The sequence below is a fragment of the Mustela nivalis genome, assembly GCF_964662115.1.
Source record: "Mustela nivalis genome assembly, chromosome: 12".
NCBI lineage: Eukaryota > Metazoa > Chordata > Mammalia > Carnivora > Mustelidae > Mustela > Mustela nivalis.
In genome coordinates this window covers 10,652,426-10,676,386 of record NC_139031.1, presented here as the reverse complement: position 1 = coordinate 10,676,386, position 23,961 = coordinate 10,652,426, and the positions used below count along the sequence as shown (strand labels likewise).

At 50.2% G+C, this 23,961-nt stretch overlaps 1 protein-coding gene and 2 long non-coding RNA genes across 5 annotated transcripts; 2 read left to right on the top strand and 1 right to left on the bottom strand.

Moving 5' to 3' along the window:
- Window positions 1-211: 211 nt before the first annotated feature.
- On the bottom strand, window positions 212-7,453 carry FAM131B (family with sequence similarity 131 member B). 3 transcript variants are annotated; one of them, XM_082691659.1, is made up of 7 exons: window positions 7,240-7,453; window positions 4,557-4,666; window positions 3,965-4,000; window positions 3,616-3,709; window positions 3,153-3,350; window positions 1,586-1,729; window positions 212-1,384 (listed from the first exon to the last, which is right to left on the bottom strand). In XM_082691659.1, exons 2-7 carry the CDS (start codon window positions 4,608-4,610, stop codon window positions 912-914), a joined length of 999 nt encoding a protein of 332 aa, XP_082547785.1. In that variant the 5' UTR covers window positions 4,611-4,666; window positions 7,240-7,453; the 3' UTR covers window positions 212-911. The 3 variants fall into 3 exon arrangements, with proteins under 3 accessions (XP_082547785.1, XP_082547783.1, XP_082547784.1); XM_082691657.1 differs by lacking the exon at window positions 7,240-7,453 and adding an exon at window positions 6,896-7,052; XM_082691658.1 differs by lacking the exons at window positions 3,965-4,000; window positions 7,240-7,453 and adding an exon at window positions 6,896-7,052.
- Window positions 6,152-9,059, top strand: LOC309844604. The gene is made up of 3 exons (XR_014300786.1): window positions 6,152-6,445; window positions 7,889-7,952; window positions 8,623-9,059. It is a non-coding gene; the product is annotated as an uncharacterized lncRNA (long non-coding RNA).
- Window positions 9,060-9,622: 563 nt separating this feature from the next.
- On the top strand, window positions 9,623-18,936 carry LOC309844609. The gene is made up of 2 exons (XR_014300790.1): window positions 9,623-9,749; window positions 16,449-18,936. It is a non-coding gene; the product is annotated as an uncharacterized lncRNA (long non-coding RNA).
- Window positions 18,937-23,961: the final 5,025 nt, after the last annotated feature.

Below are 23,961 nucleotides of genomic sequence, written 5' to 3'. Positions count from 1 at the left end.
GAATTAGAGGGTGGATGGAAGGAGACACAGCCCTCATGCTTCCCCATTTGGCCAGGACACCTGCATTCTGTGTCACCCCCTCAGGGCCAGGGCTCCCAGAGCAGGAGACAGAAGAAGGCAGAAAACGGAAGCAAGAGCTGGGGCAGCCAGCCCTGGCTGGGCCCTTTCCCAGATCCTTGGATCCTCCTTCCAGACAAGGGAATAATCAAGATCTCGGAACAGGCGGCCATGTTTGTTCTCGGTCTCATCAACGACTTTCTGGTCTCTGAGCAGGCCCTGTTACAGAGAATCACGTTTGTGTCCCTGTGCATCCCAGCTGCCACTTCCCCTCCCCCATGACTCCTGATCTCAGAAGCCAATTTCTCGCTGAGGGCAGACTCTCCACCCTCCAAGGGCACACGACTTTGGGTCCTCGAGCCATACCAAGAGCCCCCGAGGTCTGTTCCTCATAGTGGGGATGAGCTGGGGCCACAGTCAGAGAAAACAGAGAGTCAGGAAAAGCAGGAGTGACACAGAGAAAGGAGGCATTCCCACAGCCACAGTCAAGGCTCCTGGAAGACGAGTCAGAGGGTGAAGAACTGAGGTCCAGCCGACGACCACGAGCTGCTCTGTGCTCCGGTCCTCGGGTGCCACATGGGAGCCGCATCATTACAGACCCAGAAGCCTGCCGCCAAGCAAAGTTCAGGGCCATCTGGTGGTCTGGGCCTCAGTTCCCGGACCTGTGGTTTCTACAGCATAAGCCTGGGTAAAATCCCATCCTGGCGCTCCGCTTTCCCAGCGAGGACTGGCAACTCCTGGGTAACCTCATGGTCTTCTGCCCGGGTTCAGCTGTGCCGCTGGGGTAGGGAGGGTTTTGTTGCAGCCATGCCCCTCAGGTGGGAGTGGAAGGCTGGGCGTGGAGTCGGGGGAAGCTAGTTGTTAGCCTCGCCCTCCTCCTCATCGAAGGACTGCACACCTGAGGATGTGACGTCAGACACCTTCCGACTGAGAGCAGTGGACATCTCGGGGTCTTCTCGTGGGGACAGTGACTCCAAGTCCCGGCATCCTGCATCCTCTTCCTCCTCGGGGGCCAATGGCCTCTTCTCCTCCTCGGCAGGGCCCCTTGCCAGGTCCACTCCCCCCACCCCCGGAGCCCAGTCCGTGTCTGACCCCAGCAAAGGTGGAGGCTCCTGAGCAGAGTATCCGCAAGCAGGCTGGGAAGGCCCCATTTCATGTAAGCTAGGCTGGGAGTCATCAAATGCAGGGCCAAGATAGGATCCCGTGGCGGGAGAGGCGATGAGGGACTGGTCGCTGGCTTCCCAGGCATCCGATGACCCCAGACAGTACATGCCCTGGGACACATAGGAGTGAGGCCATCCATCCATGGGGCCTTGAGCCAGGGCATCTGTAAAGAGAATCAGGGAAGTCAGCAGGGTCACAGAACACTGACGGCGGCAGCAACAGCCCACAGAACTGAGTAGAGAGGGCGACAGCGTAGGGAGGAGTAAAGGAAAGCTGAGACGAACCGGGAGCCCACAGGAACGGAGGGAGCCCAGGGAAGTCGGGGGGGGGGGGCCTCTCAGACCTCGGAGGGACCGTCTCTCACCTTGACTCTCCATCAGCTCCTGGTAGTTGTCACTGTAGTTGCAGCCCAGGGGCTCCTGGGTGGAGTTCACACTCATGTCCTCGCCATCCATGGAAGACCAGGCCATGAGTGTGGCCTCAGAGATGGCGAACTGTTCCATGACACCTGCAAGAAGAAACAGAGTTGGCACGAGATACCTCTGGAACTCTTGGACACACGTGCGGGGTTTGGTGACATGGGGGCAGCACTGTCCTAGAAATACAATGCAAGCCGCCTGTGCAATTTAAAATTTTCTCACAGCCATATTAAAGAAAACATAAAAGAAGCAGGTGAAATGAATTTTTATAACATATGTTATTTAGCCCAACATATATCTTGGATTATCTTTCAACATGTCATCCATATAAAAATTAACAAGGTATTTCACATTATTTTATTCATACACGTTTTTGAAATCCAGCTGGTCTTTTACACTGACTGTACATCTCCATTCAGATGAGCCACATTTCAAGCTCAAGTTCAAGTGGCTACTATATGGGACAGCACAGACTAACCCCCACACAAGGCAAAACCATGTGGGACTTCCAGAGGTCAGGTTAAGAATTCTAAGCTGAGAGAGTTGGTGTGTGTGCGGGGGGAGGGTCTTCTAGTGAAATATCTAAAGGGATTAAAATGAGGAATTTCCAGAAGTTTCTCTTTGGACGGTTTTAAGAATGTTAGCCAGTACTAGGTCATCAAAGACAGGGGAAACTAAATGAGGGGGCTCGATTCCAATAGAAAATCCCCAAGGAAGCACCATGGCCTTGTAGGTCCACAGTGGTATCAAGAGGAAAGTTCCAGCAACTGGGAGAAGGGAGGTTGGGTAGATCTGTGGGTCGCCATTCCAGTCAAAGCTGTCGGTTGAAGCTTACATTTCCAATTGCCCTAGACTACCCCCTACGAATACACCTTTGTCTCCCCCCTCCCTGCTGATAGTTCTTCTACCTTCATGCCACCGGCACAGAGAGACCTCCCTTCTCTTCCAGATCTATCATTCTTCCCAGCTGTCTTCCTGTAATCACGCCATATGCCTGTCTTGCAGGGATTCCACGTCCTGGACGGAAGCCTCTTCTGCCTCCCACCCTCAACTCACCAAGCTCCCTTGATCTTCTAGTGGCTGTCATAAGCAATGAGTCAAGTGAGTGAACCCACTACTGCAATGTGCTGAGGGGGCAGAGTCTAGAAGGGACTTCCCACTGCCTTTTCTTCTTTTTCCTCAAGAGACATGAGTGGAAGGAAAGTCTTTCCGAGCTGAAGGCCCCTGCCTTTTTGTTCTATACTGATAGTGCTGCCATTTAGGAAAGAAGGAATTTGGAACAGGTGGACCCACAGTCCTATGTAATTCTCTTTAATTTCTGAGATAATAATAAAAATAAGTTTGAGGGCACTTACCCAAATCAGTCAAAGTACTGGAAATCGGAGCTGATGGGGAAATTATGACTATGCTCATCCTATGGATAGAGCCAATCCTACCATCAGGGATTGGGCTGGAAGGTCAGTCTCTAGTCATCCTGAAAACATGTCTCTTGAGGGTCCCCAGAATAAGTACCTGCTAGGAAACGTGCCTCCTTCTCGCCATCGCTGAGGTCCGAGTAGGCGTCGGTATCCCTGCGCACCGCCTCGTGGCTGTGTTGCGGCTGAATGGCTGGTGTCTTCCCCCAGCCCTGCCACTCAATCATGTGGGCCACCCGGCCTTGCCCCATGGCTGTGGGCTTGGTCACATGGTCCTTCATGCTGCGAGAAATCCCTGAGGGGCCAGACATTCTCCACATCCTCCAGAATAGCACACAATACCCATACAAGATCCACCCCGTGTCCCCACCCAAGTCCCACGGGACTCCATCCAATGGGGGAGCCCCATATGACGGGCAGCCCGGACAGGAGGGCTTGATGGAACGGGCAAATAGGTCAGGGGTAGGAGTCTTCTTTAGACCTCAAGGAGCAAGGAGACTGAGACCAGGACCGCACAGGTATTCTCCTGTCTGGATGCATCCCCAGGTCAGGAGTCTCACCTGAGAAGGATGACTTGGCCAGGGCCCCAATGCCATAGGCGTTAGAGTTTCGCTTCAGCTTTGGAAGAATGGAAGTGGTGTCCTCCATGGAGAGCTGGGAGAGGGAACGTGGAGGAGGGGCAGAGAGGAGTTCAGAGCTTGCAGGAGAAAGGGTCGGAGTTAGGGCAGGTGACGGGGGAAACATTATGCCCAGGAATCCCAAGGACGCTTATCCCACAAATGCCCTTGAAAATATGGGGAATCCTTAGGAAATGTGAGGCTCCTGGTGCCTGCTGTGGCAGACCAAGGGAGAGAGTATAAGGGAGAGGATCGAGGGTGCCCGGGGAGGGCCGGCCGAGGCTGCACTCACATTGATGCCGTCCCAGGAGAAATCGGTCCGGCTTTGCTGTGAGGAGAGAGCAAATGGAGTGCGGCTCTCAGGCACTCCCAGGAATGCAAGTAGCCCGCCCCCCACCCCCATCCCAGGGACTTCTAGGAGTGTGTGAAGTAGAGAGGTTTTTCCTCAGCTTAATTTAGGGGATTAGGAGTTCAATGTGGAACATTTGGCCTGTGTTTTGAGGAAAGCAGGAGAAATGTTCCTTAAAAGTGTCAGTCTGAAGAAGTATTTGGGCTGTTCTCTTGGAATTTAGGAAGATAATTCAAGGATCAGGCAGCTGGGAGGCTTTGTTCATGAGGGTTTCTGGGGTCTTTTAAAAGTCATTCAGCTGCAGCGCCTGGGTGGCTCAGTCAGTTAAGCATCTGCCTTCGCCTCGGGTCCTGATCCCAGGGTCCTGGGATGGAGTCCCACTTTGGGCTCCCTGCTCAGCAAAGAGCCTGCTTCCTCCCTCTGCCTCTGTGCCTCCCTGGCTCACTCTCTCTCTCACACACAAATAAATAAATAAGATGTAAACAAACAAACAAAAACTCCTTTGGCTAGGGGACAGCGGGGCATGGGGTCTCACCTCAGTGGACGGCCGGTGGAGACTGCTCCCGTGCAGCGAGCTGGTGCTGTCCATGTGGATCTGGTCGACATCCTTCAGGCCCTTCCAGTCCACTGCAATCACCTCATTCCCTGAAGAAGCCACAGGCTCATTAGTTGCTGCACCATCAACACCCCCTGCAGAGTGTTGCCCAGGGGCAGCCCCACCAGAACCTTCCTTTCCCTCCAGTTCCCACTCCTTCTGAAAGTACATTCCTTTCCAGTCCCTACTCTTCCCCAATTTTTGGTAGGACAAACCCTAATGCTGAGCCAGAATATTCCCTTTGCGCTCTCCCAAGAATAGCATATTCAGAGAAAGTGTTGTATGGCCTTATTTGTTGTTGTTTAAATGGAGGAATCGGTGGTTGGGTTTTACCAGGAAAATCATTCTTTATTCTGTCCTGAGGAATCTTTGAGGGTTTCTATATGGGAGTATCTGGGAGCGGTGCCTTTCATCCATTCTGTTTCCACAAATAAGGGCACAGCTTCTTTAGGGGTAAGCTTCCCTATATGTGGCCTTTGTGACTTGTATCTTGGAGTTGGTGAGTCTGTCTGGCGGGAAGGAGGCTTGGCGATTCGAGGATAGAGGCAGGATTTGGGTGTGTTCACTCAGAAATGATGAGAGGGGAGAAAGCAAAGATTGAGATGCCATCATCTGCCCTGACTGGTGGGAGACAAGCCATGGATGGAGGAGGAGCAAAATGGGGGAGAAGCAAAGGGGACTTTATAAAAGAGGACCTAAAAGAATAGGCATTCAAGTCAAGGAGAAGACAAAAAATAATGAGGGGGCTGGGAATTGTTCAGGGGAGGCCAGAGCTTGTGGCCAAGGCAGATGCTGGCAAGAGGACAGGGTGGTGCCTCTCCTGAGAAGTTGGGGAAGAACCCCTTGGGCAGATGGAAAGGGACTCAACCATCAGATGGTTTGCTTAAGCATGGGGAGGCCTTCAGCAGGAATCCACACAACTAGTGCAAAAGGGATGGTGGTTAATGGGTGGGAAGGAGGTAGCCCCCTCCTAAGTGAGCCCCTCTCCCTTGGAGCTACAGGGGAGTGATGAGATGGGTCAGACCAGGCGCTGTGGTTGTCAGGGAAGAGGAAATAATTGACCCCTGGGGTAGGGAGCGGGAAGGGGGCAGAGATGAGGAGGGCAGAGAAGGAGGGGGGTGGCCTTTGTAGAGGAGGGAGAGCTGAGTCAGAGCGGGGGGGGGGGGGGGGGGCAGGGAGGGAAAGAGAACCCCAGGAAGAGGTGAAAGCAGAGGAGGGGAGTATCCATGGAAATAAATGGGGTCTCAGAGAAATCGGGCTTCCGGAGAGTGAGTTTGTTTGTAATAATAATACGATTTATTCTCTCAGCCTGAGGTCACTGGGTCGTGTAGGCGGGGGAAATTGGGAGTTGGAATGGGAAAAATTGGGGGGTTTGGGAGAGGGTTGGACTAATTCATGGAGCTGTGAGCGTGGAGTGGGTGCGCGGGGCGGGGGATAAGGGGGTGGAAGCAAGGCAAAGGCTGAGGGGAGAGACGACTTAGGAGGCGCCTGTGCCCGCCCCCAGTCCAAGGTAAATAAAGAGGCGGCCCCGCCCCGCCAGCCCCCGCCGACAGGTGCTGGTCCCCGTTCCTCCGGCCGGCCGGCCCCACCCTCCTGGGAGCGGGCTCCCCACCCTAGTCCGCGGCTCTAAATCCCCCAGCCTCCTTCCCGCGCCCCCGGCCCTTTCCTCCAGCCCAGCCCGGCCCCATTTTCTCCGGGCGTGGACCCAGTTCTCCTCCCCGAGGTACCGGGCGCATCCCGCCCCCGCCCCGGAGGGAAGATGCACGTGAACAAAGCGAATCGGGGGAGGCCGAAACGGCAGAAAAAGGCAACAAGACAGAGGGAAAGAGGTGGGAGCAAAACACCCAAGGCAGACGGAGGCGGGGGGGCGGGGGCCGAGGCGGGGTCCGGGGGTCCTTGGAAGGGGGCTGCCCCAGAAATGGAAGGGGAGAAAGGCGCGGGCGGGGAGGCAGGGTCGAGGCGGATGGCCGGGAGGTGGCGGGCGCGGGGACGCGCGAGTAGCGAGAGGAGGCTGCTGGAGAGATGATGGAGAGGGACCGCGGCGCGGGGGGAGGGCGGCGGAAGGAGGCTGGAGGGAGACGAGGGAGCGGAGCAGCCGGGAGGGCGTCCGGCACCGGAGGCGCGAGGGGAGAGCGCGGAGGAGAGCCGAGCGCGGGGAAAGTGCGGGAGCCAGGCCGGGGCGGGGGCCGGGGGGCGCCGGGGGGCGGTGGGGGAGGGGGTCAGGGAGCGGCGCGGGCCGAGCCTGCCTCCGCCCGCCCCCGCCCCGCCGCGGTACCCACCCACGGTCCGGGAGCCGATGCAGCCCATGGCTCGGGCGCCTCCGGGGCCGGGCGCTCACCGCCGCGGGGCGGGCGCCGGGGGCAGCACCGGGAGCCGCGCCGCCGCCCCAGCCGCTCTGCAGCGCCGCGGCTGTCTCCGCTCGGCTCCGCTCCCCCCTCCCCTCTCCATCCCTCCCCGCGGCAGCCTCCGTCGCCGCCGCCGCCGCCGCCGCCGCCGCCGCCGCCGCCTGGCTCCCCCGCCCCGGCTCGGCTGGCGGCGGCGGGGAGGGGGCGGCCCGGGGATTGGCTGCGCGCGGCGCCTCCCCGCCCCTGCCCTCGACCCCGCCGCCGCGCTCCCCGCGCACCTCGCGGCGCTCCCCTCCGCCCGCCCTGTCCGTGGCCCGCGCGGGGGCTCCTCGCCCGGTCCCGGCCGGGCTGGCGTCGGGGGGTGGCGGAGACCCGGAGAACGTCCCCCTTGGGTCCCCGGTGGGGACCGCTGGGAAGGAACCCAGCGCCCGCCCTCCGGTTCTGGTAGATGGATTTCGAGGGCCGGGTTTGGGGATGCCCAGCGAGAAAGGCGCGGGATTGGGGGTGGGGGGGCGGCGCGCGGGGGACGTGCAATAAAGCTTGGATGAAGGGCCTTGGCCGCCAAATTCCGCAAACACTTGTTTTCTTCCTGGGGCCTCATCTGGGACACAAACGCGAGCGTGATTGGATACAGCTTCGGCTGCTCTGCGTTTCCTGGGCGCTGTTTTGTCCACCCAAACAGATCGCGGAGTCTTTGCGAGTGGATCGTGTGCTAAGCTTCCCTGTACTGGGCGCTCGCTGGAAACTCGGGGATAAGTATGGGTTTGGTGCAGATCCCTCCAGGCCTGCCTGGGGATGGGAGAGTAGAATGAGATAATTCAGTCCCAGCTAGAGGGGAATAAAAATCAGGATTCAAGACTGACTAGACGGCACAGTTTTATATCCAATTTAACTTTCTGTGCGATGATCTCCTCTGACAAATGACAGCATGGATGTCAGGAAGCAGTCGAGAGAAGGGAGGATTGCCCTCTGGCTGGCCAGAAGGGGTCAGGTAGGTACCAAGGGTGCGGTGGGTAAGAGACTGAGAGAAAGAGGGAGTGCTCTATGTGGTAGGGGTCAAGTACTATAGTATAGCAGGGAGGAAGTGAAGTCCAGAAAAGTCACACAAGAAAGGGACCAGAGGCTCTTGTCAAAGCAGCGCCCACAAACCCAGAGTGTGAGAGAGCTGATGGGGTCAGCACCAATGACAGCAAATGCTGACCCAGGGTTGTGTGTTCCCCACCTGCCTTCATGTCCCTCCCGGGCTGGGCAGGGAGCAGGGCACTGTCCCTGGTGCGGGTGTGTAACAGGACAAAATACCAAGTCTCATAGATGCACCTTTTAACCCTGTATAGTTTGAATGGGGAGCTAAATTTTAGGGTGATAACCACCACGTTCTGTGGAGTCCCAGATGAAAGATAGGAGAGAAGGTGATAATAATCTAATTGTAGATCTGGGAGATGGAATTATGGAGAGAGAACTGATCTTTGTTCTCTGTGCATGACAAAAGAAATCCAGTCTGCATCTATAAAAGCACAAGAGAGAAGAGGGAGTCGTCAGTAGGCATCCTGAGATTTTAATCATCCAGTATTATTTGTGGCAAGATCTGATACCTTATTTTGACAGTGAGAAGAATTAACAAGTATTTTTTCCCCATACTTACTATTGTTGGTTATACAAAGGAGCATCATGTGGTTTCTGCCCTTCTGGAATATATTGTCTAGCTGCAAAGGAAAGAAGATGGAATGATGGAGGGAAAGAAGAAGGAGGAGAAGAAAGAGGAGGAGGAGGAGGAGAAGGGTAAGGGGAATAGGAAGAGGAAACAGCTTCCAGTACTACAGCAGCGCCACTCAGTCCCTTTTGCTTGTGGAGGGAAAGCACTGATGGGAATATCCAGGTCAGGAAGTAACAGACCAAGTGGCCAGCTCTGCTCACACCTTCCCACTTGAAACTGCTCTCCCTTTGAGGTGCTCTCTGATTCCAGTATTCCCACTATTCATCTGGTCCAAACATGGATACAAACCCCGCTCCTGTTCCCCTTACCACAGCTGTACAAGGCTGGGTTTATCCTAATGATTGAAATCCAGTCAACAAAAGGGACCCCAGGTTTTAAGGAATCAGTCCTGGTTCCTATTCTGTCTTAAAGGTATTTCCAGCACGAGGGAAACACAGAATGTCAGAGGCGCAACACTGGCCTGCTTTCTTTCTGCTTCTAGTACAGGATCCTCTTACTATTCCCCATTTAGAAGCATTCTTTCCCAGTCTTTTTGCTATCTTCAGGGCCAAGGTCAAAGATTCCAGTTCTGATATGAACAGGAACAACCTTTCTGGAGGACGATTTGACAGTACTGATCAAAAAATCTTTAAAATATGCATTGCTGTTTTTGCGCATTACTAAATTGTGACACAGCTATTCCATTTATAGAAATATTCTAAGGAAATAAAAATAGAATGTGGACAAAGATTTAATCTACAGCACCCATCAGAGCACTATTTACATAATAATGAAAGATTGTACACACCCCACATGCTCAAACCTGGGGATTAATTAAATAAGTTATGTATATGCTTATAAGAGAATACTATGTAGCCACTGATAATATTTGATAATTGAATTTGTTGACAAATTAGTCATGATATGACATTATAAAGAAGCAAGCTGTAATACAAGAATTAGAATATATCAATGTTTGTTTAAAAATCGCATACACACATTCTTCTGCCTTTTGTCAGGCTTTCCATCCCAAGTAATTTATGGGATTCCCTGAGGAAAGTCTATGTTTCACAGATGTCTGGGCTCACTCATCAGGTAAGTTTGGCTCTCAATGAAATCATGATTTTTTTTTTTTTAAAGATTTTATTTATTTATTTATTTGACAGAGAGAAATCACAAGTAGATGGAGAGGCAGGCAGAGAGAGACAGAGGGAAGCAGGCTCCCCACTGAGCAGAGAGCCCGATGCGGGACTCGATCCCAGCACCCTGAGATCATGACCTGAGCCGAAGGCAGCGGCTTAAACCACTGAGCCACCCAGGCACCCTGAAATCATGATATTAATGAGTCTATTTCCAAACTCTAAAAATAGAGGACTTTGGCCGAATGCCCAAGTATGGCATTGGTACTTCCTAACTGGTCCCTTTTGGAACACGATGGGGTGGAATGATGTTTCCCCCTTCTCTGTGGTTGCTGTTTCATGCCCCTAATCTCCTATGGATAGCTCTTGGACAGAAGGAATAGAACCGAGTTCAGAAACAGTACTGTCTAGGGGTGCCTAGGTGGCTCAGTTGGTGAAGTGTCTGATTTTTTAGCCCAGGTCTTGATCTCAGGGTTGTGAATTCAAGTCCCACAGTAGGCTCCACACTGGGCATGGAGCCTGCTCTAAAATAAGAAAGAAAGAAAGAAAGAAAGAAAGAAATAGCACCATCTGAAACAGAGACTCTAGAGGTGCCTGGGTGGTCCAGTGGGTTAAACCTCTGACTCTTGGTTTTGGCTTGGGTCTTGAAATCAAGGCCAGGGTCAAGATCCACACTCAATGAAGATTCTGCTCCAGATTCTCTCTCTTCCTCCCTCTGCCACTCCCCTGGCTTGCTCGATCTTTCTCTCTCCCAATAAATAAATAAATATTAAATAAAACAGGAATTTTTTGTAAAGATTTTATTTATTTATTTGACAGAGAGAGAGAGAATGAGCACAGGCATGGGGAGAAGCAGAGGGAGAGGGAGAAGCGGGCTTCTAGCTGAGCAGGGAGCCCAACATGAGCCAAAGGCAGGTGCTTAACCAACTGGGCCACCCAGGTGTCCCTAAAACAGGAACTCTTGTCCCAGGATACACAGGCAGCATCCAGAGTGTCTAACTTGAAAGTTAGGAAGCACTTACCTCTTTATGTTCCCTGACTTGTAACTGAAATTCTCCCATGTCCTTCAGGTATGTGTATAGGCAGCAAAGCACAGTGGTATTAGAGCTGTTGTTCTGTGTCTTTACCGCCCATAGAAATCATAGATGTTTCTATTATACAACGGTTGTTGCAGATTTCTTACACTATCCTTTATGTTCATCACTACATTGAAATTATTGTGGTAGTAAACCTGCCTGTACATGTTCCTATTAAATGCTTTGATAAAGAAGCAAATATATTACTATGTCACCATTTTAGAATAATTGTTTTTTTTATATTAGTTGTTCCCTTTTTATATTATTGTTTATTATTTAGTATTTAGTATTACTCTGACAGGGAAGCCATGGATTTTCTAGATTGCCAAGGGATCCAGACCAGAAAAACATTTGAGAATCCCTGGCCTCAGGGATGCCTGGCTGGATCAGCGAAGCTTCTGACTCTTGATCTTGGGGTTGTAAGTTCAAGTCCCACTATGGGTGTAGAGATTGCTTAAAAATAATTTTTTTGAAAAACTTAAAAAAAAAAGAATCTCTGGCTTCTAAATATATTTTTGGTGTTGATGGTGATGTGGGGTGGTCTCTGATTCTGCAGGAGTTTAATAATCCCGTTAATAGTACCGACTTCAATGACCAAGCAAGACAATTGACATCTCATTTTGAAGACTTGGTCCCCAAGCCAGGAACAAAGATAGGTCCCTTTTATCTGCAGGACTAAAAGAGTCACACTCAAGCTTCATGCCCGCCCCCAAGAAATCCAGAGAAACCCTAAAACAACAACGACAACAACAGCTTAATAAAGAATTTCTTGGGTTTTACTGGGAGACACTAAATCACAATTAAGGGTGGATGAAAAGATCCAGCTGAGAGGGGGAGGTTCAAAGTACTGGAGAGGAAGGTTCATGAGGCAGAGCGTGAATTCCTAAGGCAACAACCGCAAGGGATGCACACCAGGCTCAGGAAGGAGCACTGGGCTCAGACCGAGAAGCCCAGCTATTCTTGCAGATGCAAGGATGGAGCAGATGCCAGTAGGTCGCACATTTGGTGTTGGGGAGTTGAGGGATTCCAGTCTGATGGTGTCTGTTTTCTCTGAGAAGTGGGAAGCAAGTCATCTACTAAGTCTGGGAATGGGGGAGATGGCATAAAATAATAATAAGTAATGTGCAAATATCACTGAGCAGTTGACAAAGAGTTTTCATTGTCTTCTTACAACAATCCAAGAGGGAAATCATTGTCTTTGTGTTGCAGCTGAGAAATCTGGGCTTAGAGGCCCATTAACTAACTATCTTTCCCCCACCAAATTACCCAGCTGGAAAGAGAAGAAGCAAGAGCATAAACTCAGCCCCTCAGGTAGAAAATTCACTCGGGAAGCTGTAGGAAAACTCTTTTATGTGTCTGTTCATCTGTTTTTTAAATAATTAGAGCTACTTTGTTCAGGGTTTTATTTGCTACACCTTCTCTCACTGTTGTCTTTCTTTCATGAAGGTGGGGCCGTAAGCTGAAGAGAGGAATTGTCTATCCACACTCTTAAATTTTGAAATGCCAAGGGAGATTTGCAGCCCCTGGTGTAGGTCACGAGGCACAGATGACCAGAGTGTCGGTTCCTACTTATCAATGTCAGTGTTTTGTATCAGAGTCTCTGTCTCAGGGAGACAAGAAAGTGACTCAGGCCACCCCCACATTCAGTCAGCCTTGGGGCAGCTCTTAGTGGCTCACAGGAGGCCTCGTTGGCTGAAGGCACCGGAAGTGGGCATGCCATGCGGCTACTAGGGAACTTAGGGAACTCGGGGAAGGGGCCGCAGGTTATCCGGTGGTAGCACCTGGAATGGCAGCGCATCTGCGTGAGGTCAGAACAGCAGTGATGGCGGCAGGGATTCTTTCAAGTGGGAGTCATTTACTTAATCCTCTGGGAACAGGAAGACAAAGAAGGGAGCTGGAAGTTGCTGACACAGAGGAACAGGCTCAGAACGAAGTCGTGAGTGGGCGGGGGAGTCAGTGGGGTGCAGATGGAATTTCCACGGAGGAGGAAGTACCCCTTGAATCTTCGGTGGTCTGTGAAGTTCTTTTCCCCACCCGCCCCCCCTTCGGCTGGGTTCCCCGAGTAGTCAGCTGATGAGTTTCCTGGCCATTGTGGGGGGATGGGGCGTTCCTAGGGCAGCGCAAGTTTGCTGAGGGAGACGGAGCCCACTCAGGGCAGCTGATTATACAGGACAACACATTCCATAACAGAAATTCTCCGGCTTCAGTGTGGTTGGTGGGGGCAGAGAGACCTCACTTGACCAATGTCTGATCTGTTGGACGTTGAGGAAGATAAAACCTTTTAGATTGGCATAGGTCATTGCTGGTTTGACTTTTAGAGGAAGTTTGAAACTTTACAGAACATTAGGGATCAAGGTAAGGTGAACTCATGGCCACGTGTACTGAGATAAGGAACTTGGCAGCGAGGGCAGCGGCTGTCTCTGGTGAGCTGTCTCTGGTGCAGCGGCTGGAGACACACCTCTGCGTGTGAGGCAAAGTCTCCTGCCTGGGCAGTTCACCATCACAGAATCCATTGTCCAGGGTCCTGTGGTTTCATTCAGCACAGGACAGTGCCTAAATGAATGTTTCCCTGGTGACCCTAATAGACTCTATTCTTTTTATCAAGGGGATGCATTTGCCCTGTCTTCTCTTTGAAAAGCAGCCCTGGGGGAAAGGCTATCAGAGAATTACTGAAGATTTGGGGTTTCCCTCCAAAGATTCTGATGAGAAAGGCCAGCGGGTTCTAAGCCAACAAGATCTTACGTCCCTCAGAGAAGAAGAGGCTTTGGTCCAACGGGCCCAAAAGATGTCAGTGCTTTACAACTGCTTTCATGGTGGCCCCAAGTATATTTAGGGTTTCGGGGTACCATCTTCATCATGTCCAGGTCACAGCCAGCAGCAGATCAGGCAGGGTGCCAGGACCAAGGAAGCAGGCCCGAAGTGTAGGCAACCGTAAGGCAACAATTAAAAAGGGGAGTCCATCAATAGCAAGAGAGACGGAGCCGATGGGATCTTCAGAGGTCCAGCAAATTCTCAGCACTCACACATCCCAGAGCCCCTGACAGAGAAGGGAAGAATCAGATGGGGAACGCCGGGCAGCTGCTTCTTGCAGCCTACCTGCCAATGTCATAGTCTTCCGTCTGAGAGAATCAGGGAGAACCCGAAATTGGAAGACTGGGTCCTGAGCATCACTGATAGCTTGTGGGCCAGTATTTACTAACTCAAAGGAGAGGAGCAGCCAAGCACACCATGCCTCTAGAGCCCTCTCACCCCCCTGCTGGCACCCCTCTGCCTCCACCTTTATGCCCAGCTCCCCCAGGAGAGCTGCTGCCTCTGCTTTACAACACCCTCTCCCCTGGTCTTACCTCTGAATCATGGCTGCTGGGTGAGGCTCCATGACTACTTGCCAGACTTCTCTGTCACCAGCTGACAGTTGACAGCCCCCTTTTTGGATTCCCCGAATTTACCCCTGTTCTGGGTTCCCAGCCCCTTGCCTTCCTTAAATTTTGGGATGTCCTGCAATCTCAGCATGGATCCCTCTTGCAAATGTTTTCTTGGACAAGGATCTGTTTTGCTGCAAAGTCTAACTGCCTGGAACCTTTTCTTCTTTCCCGTGACTGGTCCAGATCCCCAATGATGAGTTTACTGCAAAATGGGTCAGTGTAGCTCCAGCTCTGCCTGTCTCAGTCTGTTTTCTTCTCCCATGAGCGAGCCAATCAGGTTCAGAGAGGACGGCAGAGGCGTCTTCCCAACAGTGGAAGAGCAGAGATACGCAGGGCATTAAGTAGTGGTCTGAGAGTGTTGGAACTAGACAAGACCTTAGACATCAAGTCTGCTCCTAGTGTTTCACAGACACGGAAGATTGGTCTCTCCAGTCTTCACAATCCTACGGCTAAGTGGCTCAGTTAATGACCTAAATTCATGTTCTCCAACTCTCTTCTAGCATTCTTTTCCCTATCTATGATGCTACCTTAAATGTATGGTGGGTCATTTTTCTGGTTTATATTACGTAAAATGTGTGTAACACTAAACCCTGTTGAAATACCCTCAGACCCCCTACTCTTTTTGCTCATGTAGATTGATCAGCTCCTTCTGGGACCTAAAAGGTAAAAACAACGTTGTTCTAAGAAGGTGGATTTCATGTTAAGTGTTCTTACTACAATAAAATTAAAAAAAAAAAAAAAAGGAAAGAAAAAAAGTAGAGAACATTGTTTTAACTTAGGAGTTCCAGAGGTTTGTTCTTTGGGCTTGAGAATGGGTGTGTACGGGAAAAGAAAAAAAAAATGGGTATGTAATCTTTATGTATATGTTCAGGTCATTGTTTGGTTTAGGTGTTTTTCATGGTGATAAGCTGCAGGGGACAAGGCTTTCCTTCCCTGGGTGTCGGGGTGGTTGGGTGTTCACTTGAGGGCTGTTCATGCACCAGAGTAATCACGATTGTCCTGCCAATGGGCCGTGGACCCACCCAGACGGGAAAGTCCAAAAGAGACTGGAAATTTTGAGCTCTGAGTGGTGTGTACAAGTTTTTCTCAAACAATATATACTTGTTTTAGGGGGAAAAGATGTACTTATTCTTAAGTTGGCTCCACAGCCCCACATGGGGCTTGAACTCATGGTCCTGAGATTAAGAGTCACATGCTCTATTGACTGAGCCAGCCACATCCCCCTCTCACCCCCCCCCCCCCCCGGAAAAAATCTAAATACACACAAGCAGAAAGAAGGACACCAAAGCCCTCACCTATTTCTTACACTATCACTATTTTACAGCATTTCCTTTCAAACTGACTCATGCATCTATACGCACTGACGCGGTTGGTGGTAGTGGACACTGGATTTTATTACTGACGGTGGAAAATTGTGTTGAGGGAGGAAACAGGAACAATTTCTGCCTTCTAACGTGGGAGCTGGGATTTGCCACTTGATCTTTCTCTCCCTGAATCTCGAGTTTCCTTCATAGCCCAAGTTCTTGGCGGAGCTGCCAACATCCCTCCTCATTTCCTCACCTCCACTCCCTCCTCATCCCACTCCAATCTGGTGTCTTCACTTCACTGAAACAGCTTGCATGGTGGTCTCACGTCTCCTCCATGTCAGCAGATGGGGCTCATTTCTAATATTAACTTGACACATCAGGAGCATTCCACAGTTGACCACTCCCTTGTCCCTAAACATCCTTTCCTGGTTTTCCTCTTGTCTTTCTGGTTGCTCCTTCTCTGTCTTCTTTCTTTCCTCGTTCATTCATTCATTCATTCATTCCATATTACAAGTATTTCTTGAGCACCTATATAACAGAACTATTCCAAGTATTATGGGCCCAAACTCATGCCTTCACGGGGCTCACAGTTTAGTGAGAAGTAGTTGGGAGGAGATATCAATATAGAAATTAAATAAGTATTATATATATATATATATATATATATATATATATATATATTTTTTTTTTTTTTTTTTTTTTTTGCTATTGAAGCCCAGGACCTAATAGTAGAATATATTTAAGGAGATAAGTGCTATGAAGAAAAATGAAAGAAAGGAGGATAATAAATAAACAGGATTAGTGTATGTAGTTTTACTTTTTCTTTTTTCTTTCTTTTTTCCTTTTTCAGAGAGAAAGAACATATGCATGCACGTGCTTATGCATGCACTGGGGGAGGGGCAGAGGGAGAGAGAGGGTGTCTTAAGCAGGCTCCATGCAAGACTTGATTTCACCACTCTGAGATCATGACCTGACACAAAATCAAAAGCTGGATGCTTAACTGACTGAGCCAGCTGGGTGACCCATATAGTTATTTAGTATATAGTTTTAAGCATATGTAGTTTTAACCCTCAGTGAGGGTGGCCTCACTGAGAAGGTGGCATTTGAGGAAGAATATGAAGGAGATATCAGAGTGACCCATGCAGATGTCTGGGGGAAAGCCTTCTAAGCAGAGGGATAGCAGGTGCAAGGCTCTTGGGTGGGAATGTGACTTTCATGTTGGAGGGGAAGCAAGGAGGCCAGTGTGTTTGGAGCAGAATGAGTCATAGAATGTGAGCTCAGAGAGTATGTGGGACTCATCTGGGGAGAGCCTTGTACTCTGGCTTTCATTCTGAGTGAAATGAGAAAGGAGAGTTTTGATCAGAGTAACATGATGTGAAATAAGATGAAAGGATAACATTGGCGTCTGCATTTTGAGTAGACTGTAGGGAGGCAAGATCGTTCAGTAAATCAGGGGAGATGATGGAAATTCTGACCAAGAGGTAGTGATAGAGATGGGGAGGAGTGGCCAGATTCTGGAAATATTTTGAGGACAGAGTCAACAGGATTCCATGGATTTGGAGTGCCAAAGAAAGAGAGATGTCAGAGATGTCTCCAGAATGTTTAGCCTGAACCAAAGAATGGAGTTTCTATCAGCTCAATGAGGGACGGTTATGGGTAGAAGTTTTGGGGGGGAAGAGTAGAAGTTAGGTTTTGGGCATATTTGAAATGTCAACTGGATAATCAAGTGGGAATGAAGAGTAAGAGGTTAGATGTATGTTGTTGGGTAATAGGAAAGATCCACACAGAGGTACACATTTAGGGATCATTAGCATAGACGGCATTTACAGGCTTGAGACTGGGTATGGTCATCAAGAAGAGTGCCCAGATGGATGGACTCAGGGTGGACTCAAGATGCAAGAACTCAATTCCAACACATAGAGGCTGAGCAGAAAAACTGGAGCCAGAGAAGGAGAACGAGAAGTATGGACCAGCGAGGTTGAGGAAAATAAGATTACATGATGCACAGGGAGTGAAGCAACAGATGCTTCATAAAAAAGAGAGTAAACAACTGAATCAAATATAGCAGATATGTTAAGAAAGGTAGGAACCGAGAGTTGTTCATTGACTGGCAATAAGGAGGTCATCACTAATCTTGAGAAAGGTAATGTTGGTACGGTGCTGGTGGTCAAAGATGACTAGAGTACGTTAAGAGAAAATGGGAAAAGAGGAATTAGACACAACATGTATACAGAACTCAGGAAATGAGCAGAGAAATGGAGAGCTAGCTGGGAGGGGGGATGGGGTCAGTTTTTAAGTTGGGGCAAACACTAGCAAATATCTGTATACTGCTGAGAATGATCTGGTAGAGAAGGACACTGAAATTCAGGGGAGTGCATTAATTCCTGGAGCAACATCCTGGAGCAGATGAGAAGTTGTAGAATCTAGTGCAAGAGTGGTGGTAGCTTTATGCATCATTTTATGACACTAAGAGGAAGGAGAGCAGAGGGGAGGAATGCAGACTCAGGTTGGGGGTAGACACGAGGGAAGCCTGGGCAAGGGCTTTTCCATTTCGTCAATTTTCTCAGTGCAACAGGAAGCAAGGTCATCAGCTGTGGTGGGGGATGGGGAAGAAGTTGAAGAGAGGGAAGATCTAGAAGTCTTTCAAAAGAGTAAGGAGGTGAACGGACAAGAGAAATTTGGGTGCTTATGGGGAAGTAGAGTTGCTGAGTAGCACCTGAAGGCCTGTTGTCATGAATTTTAAAATGAGATTGTTCAGAAGGGCTGTGTGTTTGCCTCCGCTCCTGGCTGCGGTTATGGGTTTGGTAGAGTTGGGTTGACCCCAGGGTTGGGTTTTGCCCAATGAGGACCACAAAATGGGAGGCAGAAGGAAGTTGAAAGCAGGTGCAAGGGAGTACCTCCCATGATTGCATTTAAGGTGCATTTAAGGCATTTAAGCTGGGTAGGGAGGGCATGATGTAGGGGGAGGTAAAGAGAAAAGCTGACATCAGTTGTAGGTCCCAGTGTGTCCAAGGATTGTTAAGGGTAAGCTAGAAGAAGGGAATAAACTGGAAACATATAAGGAGCTGGTTGGAGAGAGGGTTGCTTGAAATTGTGATTGGGAAGGGGTAGCACAAGGGCTTCTCGAGCTGGGCTGTCCATTACAGTAGTCGCTAGTGGCTAAGCACTGAAACGGGCCTCTTCCGAATCCAGATGTGCTGTAACGCTAAAATGCATACCAAATCCCCAAGGCTTAGTACAAAAAATGTAAAATGTTTTATTAATAATTTTAGAATATTGTTTACATGTTGAAATGATAATATTTTGGATATATTACATTAAATGTATTATTGAAGTTACTGTGATCTGTTTCTTCGTCTTCTTTTTTAAAAGATTTTATTTATTTATTAGAGAGAGAGAGGCAGAGATCACTAATAGGCAGAGAGGCAGAGAAAGAGGAGGAAGCAGGTTCCTTGCTGAGCAGAGAGCCCTAGGTGGGGGAGGGAGCTGGATTCCAGGACCCTGAGATCATGACCTCAGTGGAAGGCAAATGCTTAATCCACTGAGCCACCCAGGCGCCCCTCTTCTTCTTCTTCTTCTTCTTTTTTTTTTTTTAAAGATTTTATTTTTTATTTGACAGAGACAGAGAGAGTGTACAAGTGGGGGAGTGGCAGGCAGAGGGAGAGGGAGAAGCAGGCTCCCGGCTGAGCAGAGAGCCTGACCTGGGCTCAATTCCAGGACATTGGCTCATGAGCTGAGCCAATGGCAGATGCTTAACCGACTGAGCCACCCAGGAGCCACCCTAAATTTAGACTATTTTTAAATTAAATAATGGCTCATGTCACATTTCTGTCGGTCAATATTGGGTTAGGGTATTACCGTGGGAATAGTGGTTGAGGCAGAGCAAAGACATCAGATAAGAAAAGTGTAAGGAACAGAGAGATGCAGAGGGAAGGAAGGATCTTCTTTGTGATGTTGAAATCACCAAGACTTAATAGCAACATTGTTTTGGAGAAAGTGCTAGTGAGCTAGGACATGACAATGTTTGAGAAACAAGGAGAAACGGCCCATGGCAATAGATGGCTGTGCCACAGACGGGCAGGAGGTGGTATAGTTTGATGATGAAATAGACAAAGCTGGGGATTCTAGGGAAGAGAGGCAAGGGGAATAGTGTGGAAGTAGTAATGAGGATCGAAAGGGAGATCTGTGTCCACATCCAGTGCTACTGGTAAGAAGTCTAGGAGGAAATTTTTTACTCCCACTAGAGTGGGCTGCAGAGGGAGGTGTGTCCTCAGAGGTGATTCAGGTTTGAGCAAGTGGGGAGAGAATGCTGGAAGAACAGGCTGGCAGCGGCTATGAGATCCCGACGGCCCCCACTATGAGATCCCGAGGGCCAGGCACTGGTTTCCAGAGGTGGGCAGAAGAGCAAGCATGTGGGGTGAGCTGGGCACCTGGGGCTTCTTACAGTGACAGACACATGGGGTTAAGGGGCTTAATGCAATGGAGCACAGGGAGGCCAGGTGGGGAGGGGAGGAGGAGCGGGTGGAGGCGGCCTTTCATCACTCCTGCTGGAGGTGCAGAGGGGCCTGGAGAGGGGCTTCCTTATTCGGAGAGTCGTGCCGGCCGATCCACAGGTCCCATAAATGCTGTAATCCGTCAAAGCCCTCTCAACTACTCACAAGGCGGTTTTTTTCAGTCAATAGCAGCTTCACATTAGTACCTGGAGCCAGATGACTTGTAAAGGTGGATATTCGGGGGAGTTCGCTCTACTCTGCTCTGGACCAGGACAGCCCACTGCCTACTGTACACCCTCTCATTCTTGGCAAGTCCGGAGGAAAACACACAGTCTTCCTCCCAGACCTGCAGCTCTCAGTCCTGAGCACCACACTCTGGGGAGGTACCAGCCAGACGTGGTGCTGGGTCCACGATGTCTCTTTCTCCTCAGCGCACCCCCCCGCCCCCGCCCCGTCCTCTCCCCTCCCTGCCCAGGCATCAGATTCAAGCCATCCTTAGGTTCTGCCAATTATTCCTTCCCGAAACAGCCCTCGATCTATATCCACTTTTGTGCATCTCCACAAACGTCCTCCTCCCACATGAGTCTGTCCATATCTGTACCAGACCCTCCTGCTGTTCTCCACCTTGCCCCCAACGTGGGATTTTCAAAATCCCTGTCTTTTCATGCCATTCTTTTCAACCTGGAAGTCCGCAGTGGCGCCCCACGGCTCGCGGGACAAAGTGCGCTCCGCATCTCTGGCCCTCCCCTTCTCTACCTGTCCCGGAGCGGAGCGCGCTCCCGCCGCACCCTCGGAGGGCCCGGCCCCGCCCGCCTTCCCTCCGCTCACCGGGGCAGCGCGTGCCTACAGCCAGCGAGGGCTTTGCTCTTGCTCCGGCCTCGGCGGGGACTGCCTTTTCCCTCCCACTTTGCCTCCTTAACTCTTACCTTTCAGATCTCAGCGTGGCCATCCCTTCCTTAAGCACCAGATCGCATCTCCCCTGAGGCATCATATATGCTCCCCCCACCCCCAGGTCCTAGTAACAGCTGCAGTTTCGCATTTACGATATTCGATTAATATTTCTCTCCCCTAGTAGCCTCTCCAAGGGCGTGGCCCTTCGTACGGGCTTGAGCTCCTCGCTCAATATTGCATCTCTAGCGCCTGACAAAGTCCTGCACACAGTAAGCACTCAATAAATCTTAAATGGATAAACGAACGATTCAAGATATTTTAAAAGCCCTTAAATTCAGGCCTTTCTGATCTAGCATGAGATTTGCATGGCTCGGGAACTCACTTTCAGGCTGCAAGTGCAACCACGCCCCCCCACCCCCACCCCGCCTTGGCAGGCGCTATGCTAGGTCTGCTAGGCTCTGCTACTACAGAGATTAGGGCAGGTTGGGGGGAATTGGGTGGGTTGCTTGTAGCCTAAGCGTGTCCTCTGCTAGCTTCTCACACTCGGGTACAAAGGCTTGTCTCTTGGCTTCCTGGAGAAGCGAGAGAAGCGAGCCTGTGGAGGAAGACGGCTGTGTTCGGGGTGGATCCTCTCTCATCTTTCTGAGACTGGGTGTCCGTTTGCCACGTGGGTGGCATCTCCGGATGGCAGGTAAATAAACCCAGGGGCAGGAAGGTGCTGGAGGAAGCTTGAACAAGCTCTGTGGCTTTGCTCCGGAGCGCCCACTTCCTTTGTCAGATTGGCCGGTGGGTTTCTTCATATTAGGCCCATCTTCTTAAAGGGAGTGGAGGTGGCAGGAACCACTCGAGAAACATCAGTCCTCCTCATCTCAAGCAGCTAGGTTATCTCTCTATAGTTAACCCCCCTATTCCGGAGGTGTTTACTCTCTAGAGCCACCTAATCTGCAATTTTCCATGGTGAACACAGGAGCTTTGAGGCCAGACCGTCTCTGATTTTGGCTTGCCTGGGTTCAGGGAGAAGGAAGGCAGCAGATGTCTCACTAGTGGCCGCCTCCCGCCTTCATCCCCCCGTGCCAGGAACCTGCTTGTGCTGCTGTGGGAGGCCTGGGTGTCTTTTCCTGTCTGCCCTTCCCAGCTCCCTGGGCTGCTGACTCTCCGCCATCTGACCATCTGTCCTACTCTGCCCTCCATAACCACCATGCATTTCTGCCTTGCTGACACTTGCAGTGCCTTTGGGTGCCCATCTGGCTCAGACCTGGGGATGTATGGGGCCCTGACTTCTGCTGCTCATCTGACCTCTGTTCCCTGGATGACCTATGCAGGCTCTGCTCACTGCTGCTTGGGACCTGGTGGGATGATCATCATGAGGTTTAAGGGGCCAGAAGGCCACCCAGCTATTGTAAGGAGTGTGATCACACCAAGCAGCACTGTGGGGTGGGTGAAAGCTTCTTTCCTAACCTTAACATTTACCCTATTATACTAAAATATCCATGTAAGTGTTTTCTCCTCTTGATGGAGAGTTCCTTGAAGGCAAGAACTGGCTTTATCTTTATATCCAGAGTGCCAAGAATACAGAAGTTATTAGTAAATACTGGTTGAACCGAAGTGAGAGAGGGAAGAGAAAAGTACATTGAGGATGCTGTTTCGATATCAGCCTGTTGGGGCCACCCTGGAAGAAAGGAGGACAAAGGGGGCATTTGTGGTTGTCAGTGCATCCGTTCCAGGGGGGTTATGTGTGTGTGTGGGGTGTGACTCCTGGGCGTGACAGGACCCCCCGCTTCCTTGGCTTTGCCACCAAGCTTCCTGGGTCTTGTTGAGTACTTCAGCAGCTCCTACCCAGCCCCTACCCAGCCCCTGCCTGGTATCTATTCTTCCAGCTACAAGTTTATTTTGTACCCACAAGAAATGCAAGTGGGACCAGGAGAGGACTAAATATTGGAGGAAGGGGGAGAACTGTAGACCATGTGCTCCCGGTACCCCGGTGCACGAGAGCTCTCCAACAGGAGGAAAGAGACCATGGCGTTGTCATTGCTCCTCTTTCTTTCTCTTCCTTTTTAAAAAAATTATAAAAGTAATGTGCATTCATGGAGAAAAAGACAATGGTTATAAAAGTCTTCTGCTTGCCCCCAGTTCCAAACCATAACACCAACCACTGTTAACGACTCTTTGAGAAGCCTCCTGGAAACGTTCCATCATACAAAACTACATATTATACAAAAGTGTAATATACAAAAAGGTTTCTTGTAGCCTAAGCATGTCCTCTGATAGCAGTTCACACTTGGGTATAAAGGCTTATCTCTTGTATATATATATATGAAATCTCTAAAGTGCCTATCTATATCTATATATCTATATCTGTATCTAATCTCACAAATACAAAACACGAGTGTGTATGCACACATGCAGATAGACAGACAGACAGATAGGCACCAGGACTTCAATAAGGGATGGAAGTGGAGCCCTCTGAAGAGGTCGTCGATGCAGCAGGCTGGGGCTTTTGAAGGGAAGAAATGAGGGACCGCAAGAGTCTAAGTGGAGGGCGGGGGTGTCTTCAAATAGTAAAATATTTGCATGGGAATTTTTCTCTTTTTTTTTGGTGTTACAATTTTTTTTTTCTTCTTTTTTCAGTTTTGGAGGTGAAGAAAATCCAACATCTGGTTGGCTTCCGTTTCCTTACCTGAAAAATGGGATAATAATGTACATTCCTCACAGATTTATTGTGAGGATAAAATAGGGGTATATGTTTAAAGTGTTTAGTTTTGTGCCTAGCCGCACACACGAAGCCTTACCTCGTGTGCGATTATTAGTGGTGCGGGTGATGTTACACGTGGTGGTGGTAATGGTGGTTGTAGTTCCTGCTGTTGTCTCAGCAGCCAGCACCACGCCTGGAGCCCTGTTGACCCTCTGTCCATGGGCAGCCAGCACACAGAAAGAACTTCGTGATGACATCCGTGATGACGTCCCTCTTTTTTCATTACT

Coding starts and splice junctions, on each gene's coding strand:
- FAM131B (XM_082691657.1), bottom strand. CDS start 6,923: ATGGGCTGCATCGGCTCCCGGACCGTGG. Junction 4,667..6,895: donor CATCGGCTCCCGGACCGTGG/GTGGGTACCGCG, acceptor TGGCTTCTTCAG/GGAATGAGGTGATTGCAGTG. Junction 1,730..3,152: donor GGAGGCACGTTTCCTAGCAG/GTACTTATTCTG, acceptor TTCTTCTTGCAG/GTGTCATGGAACAGTTCGCC.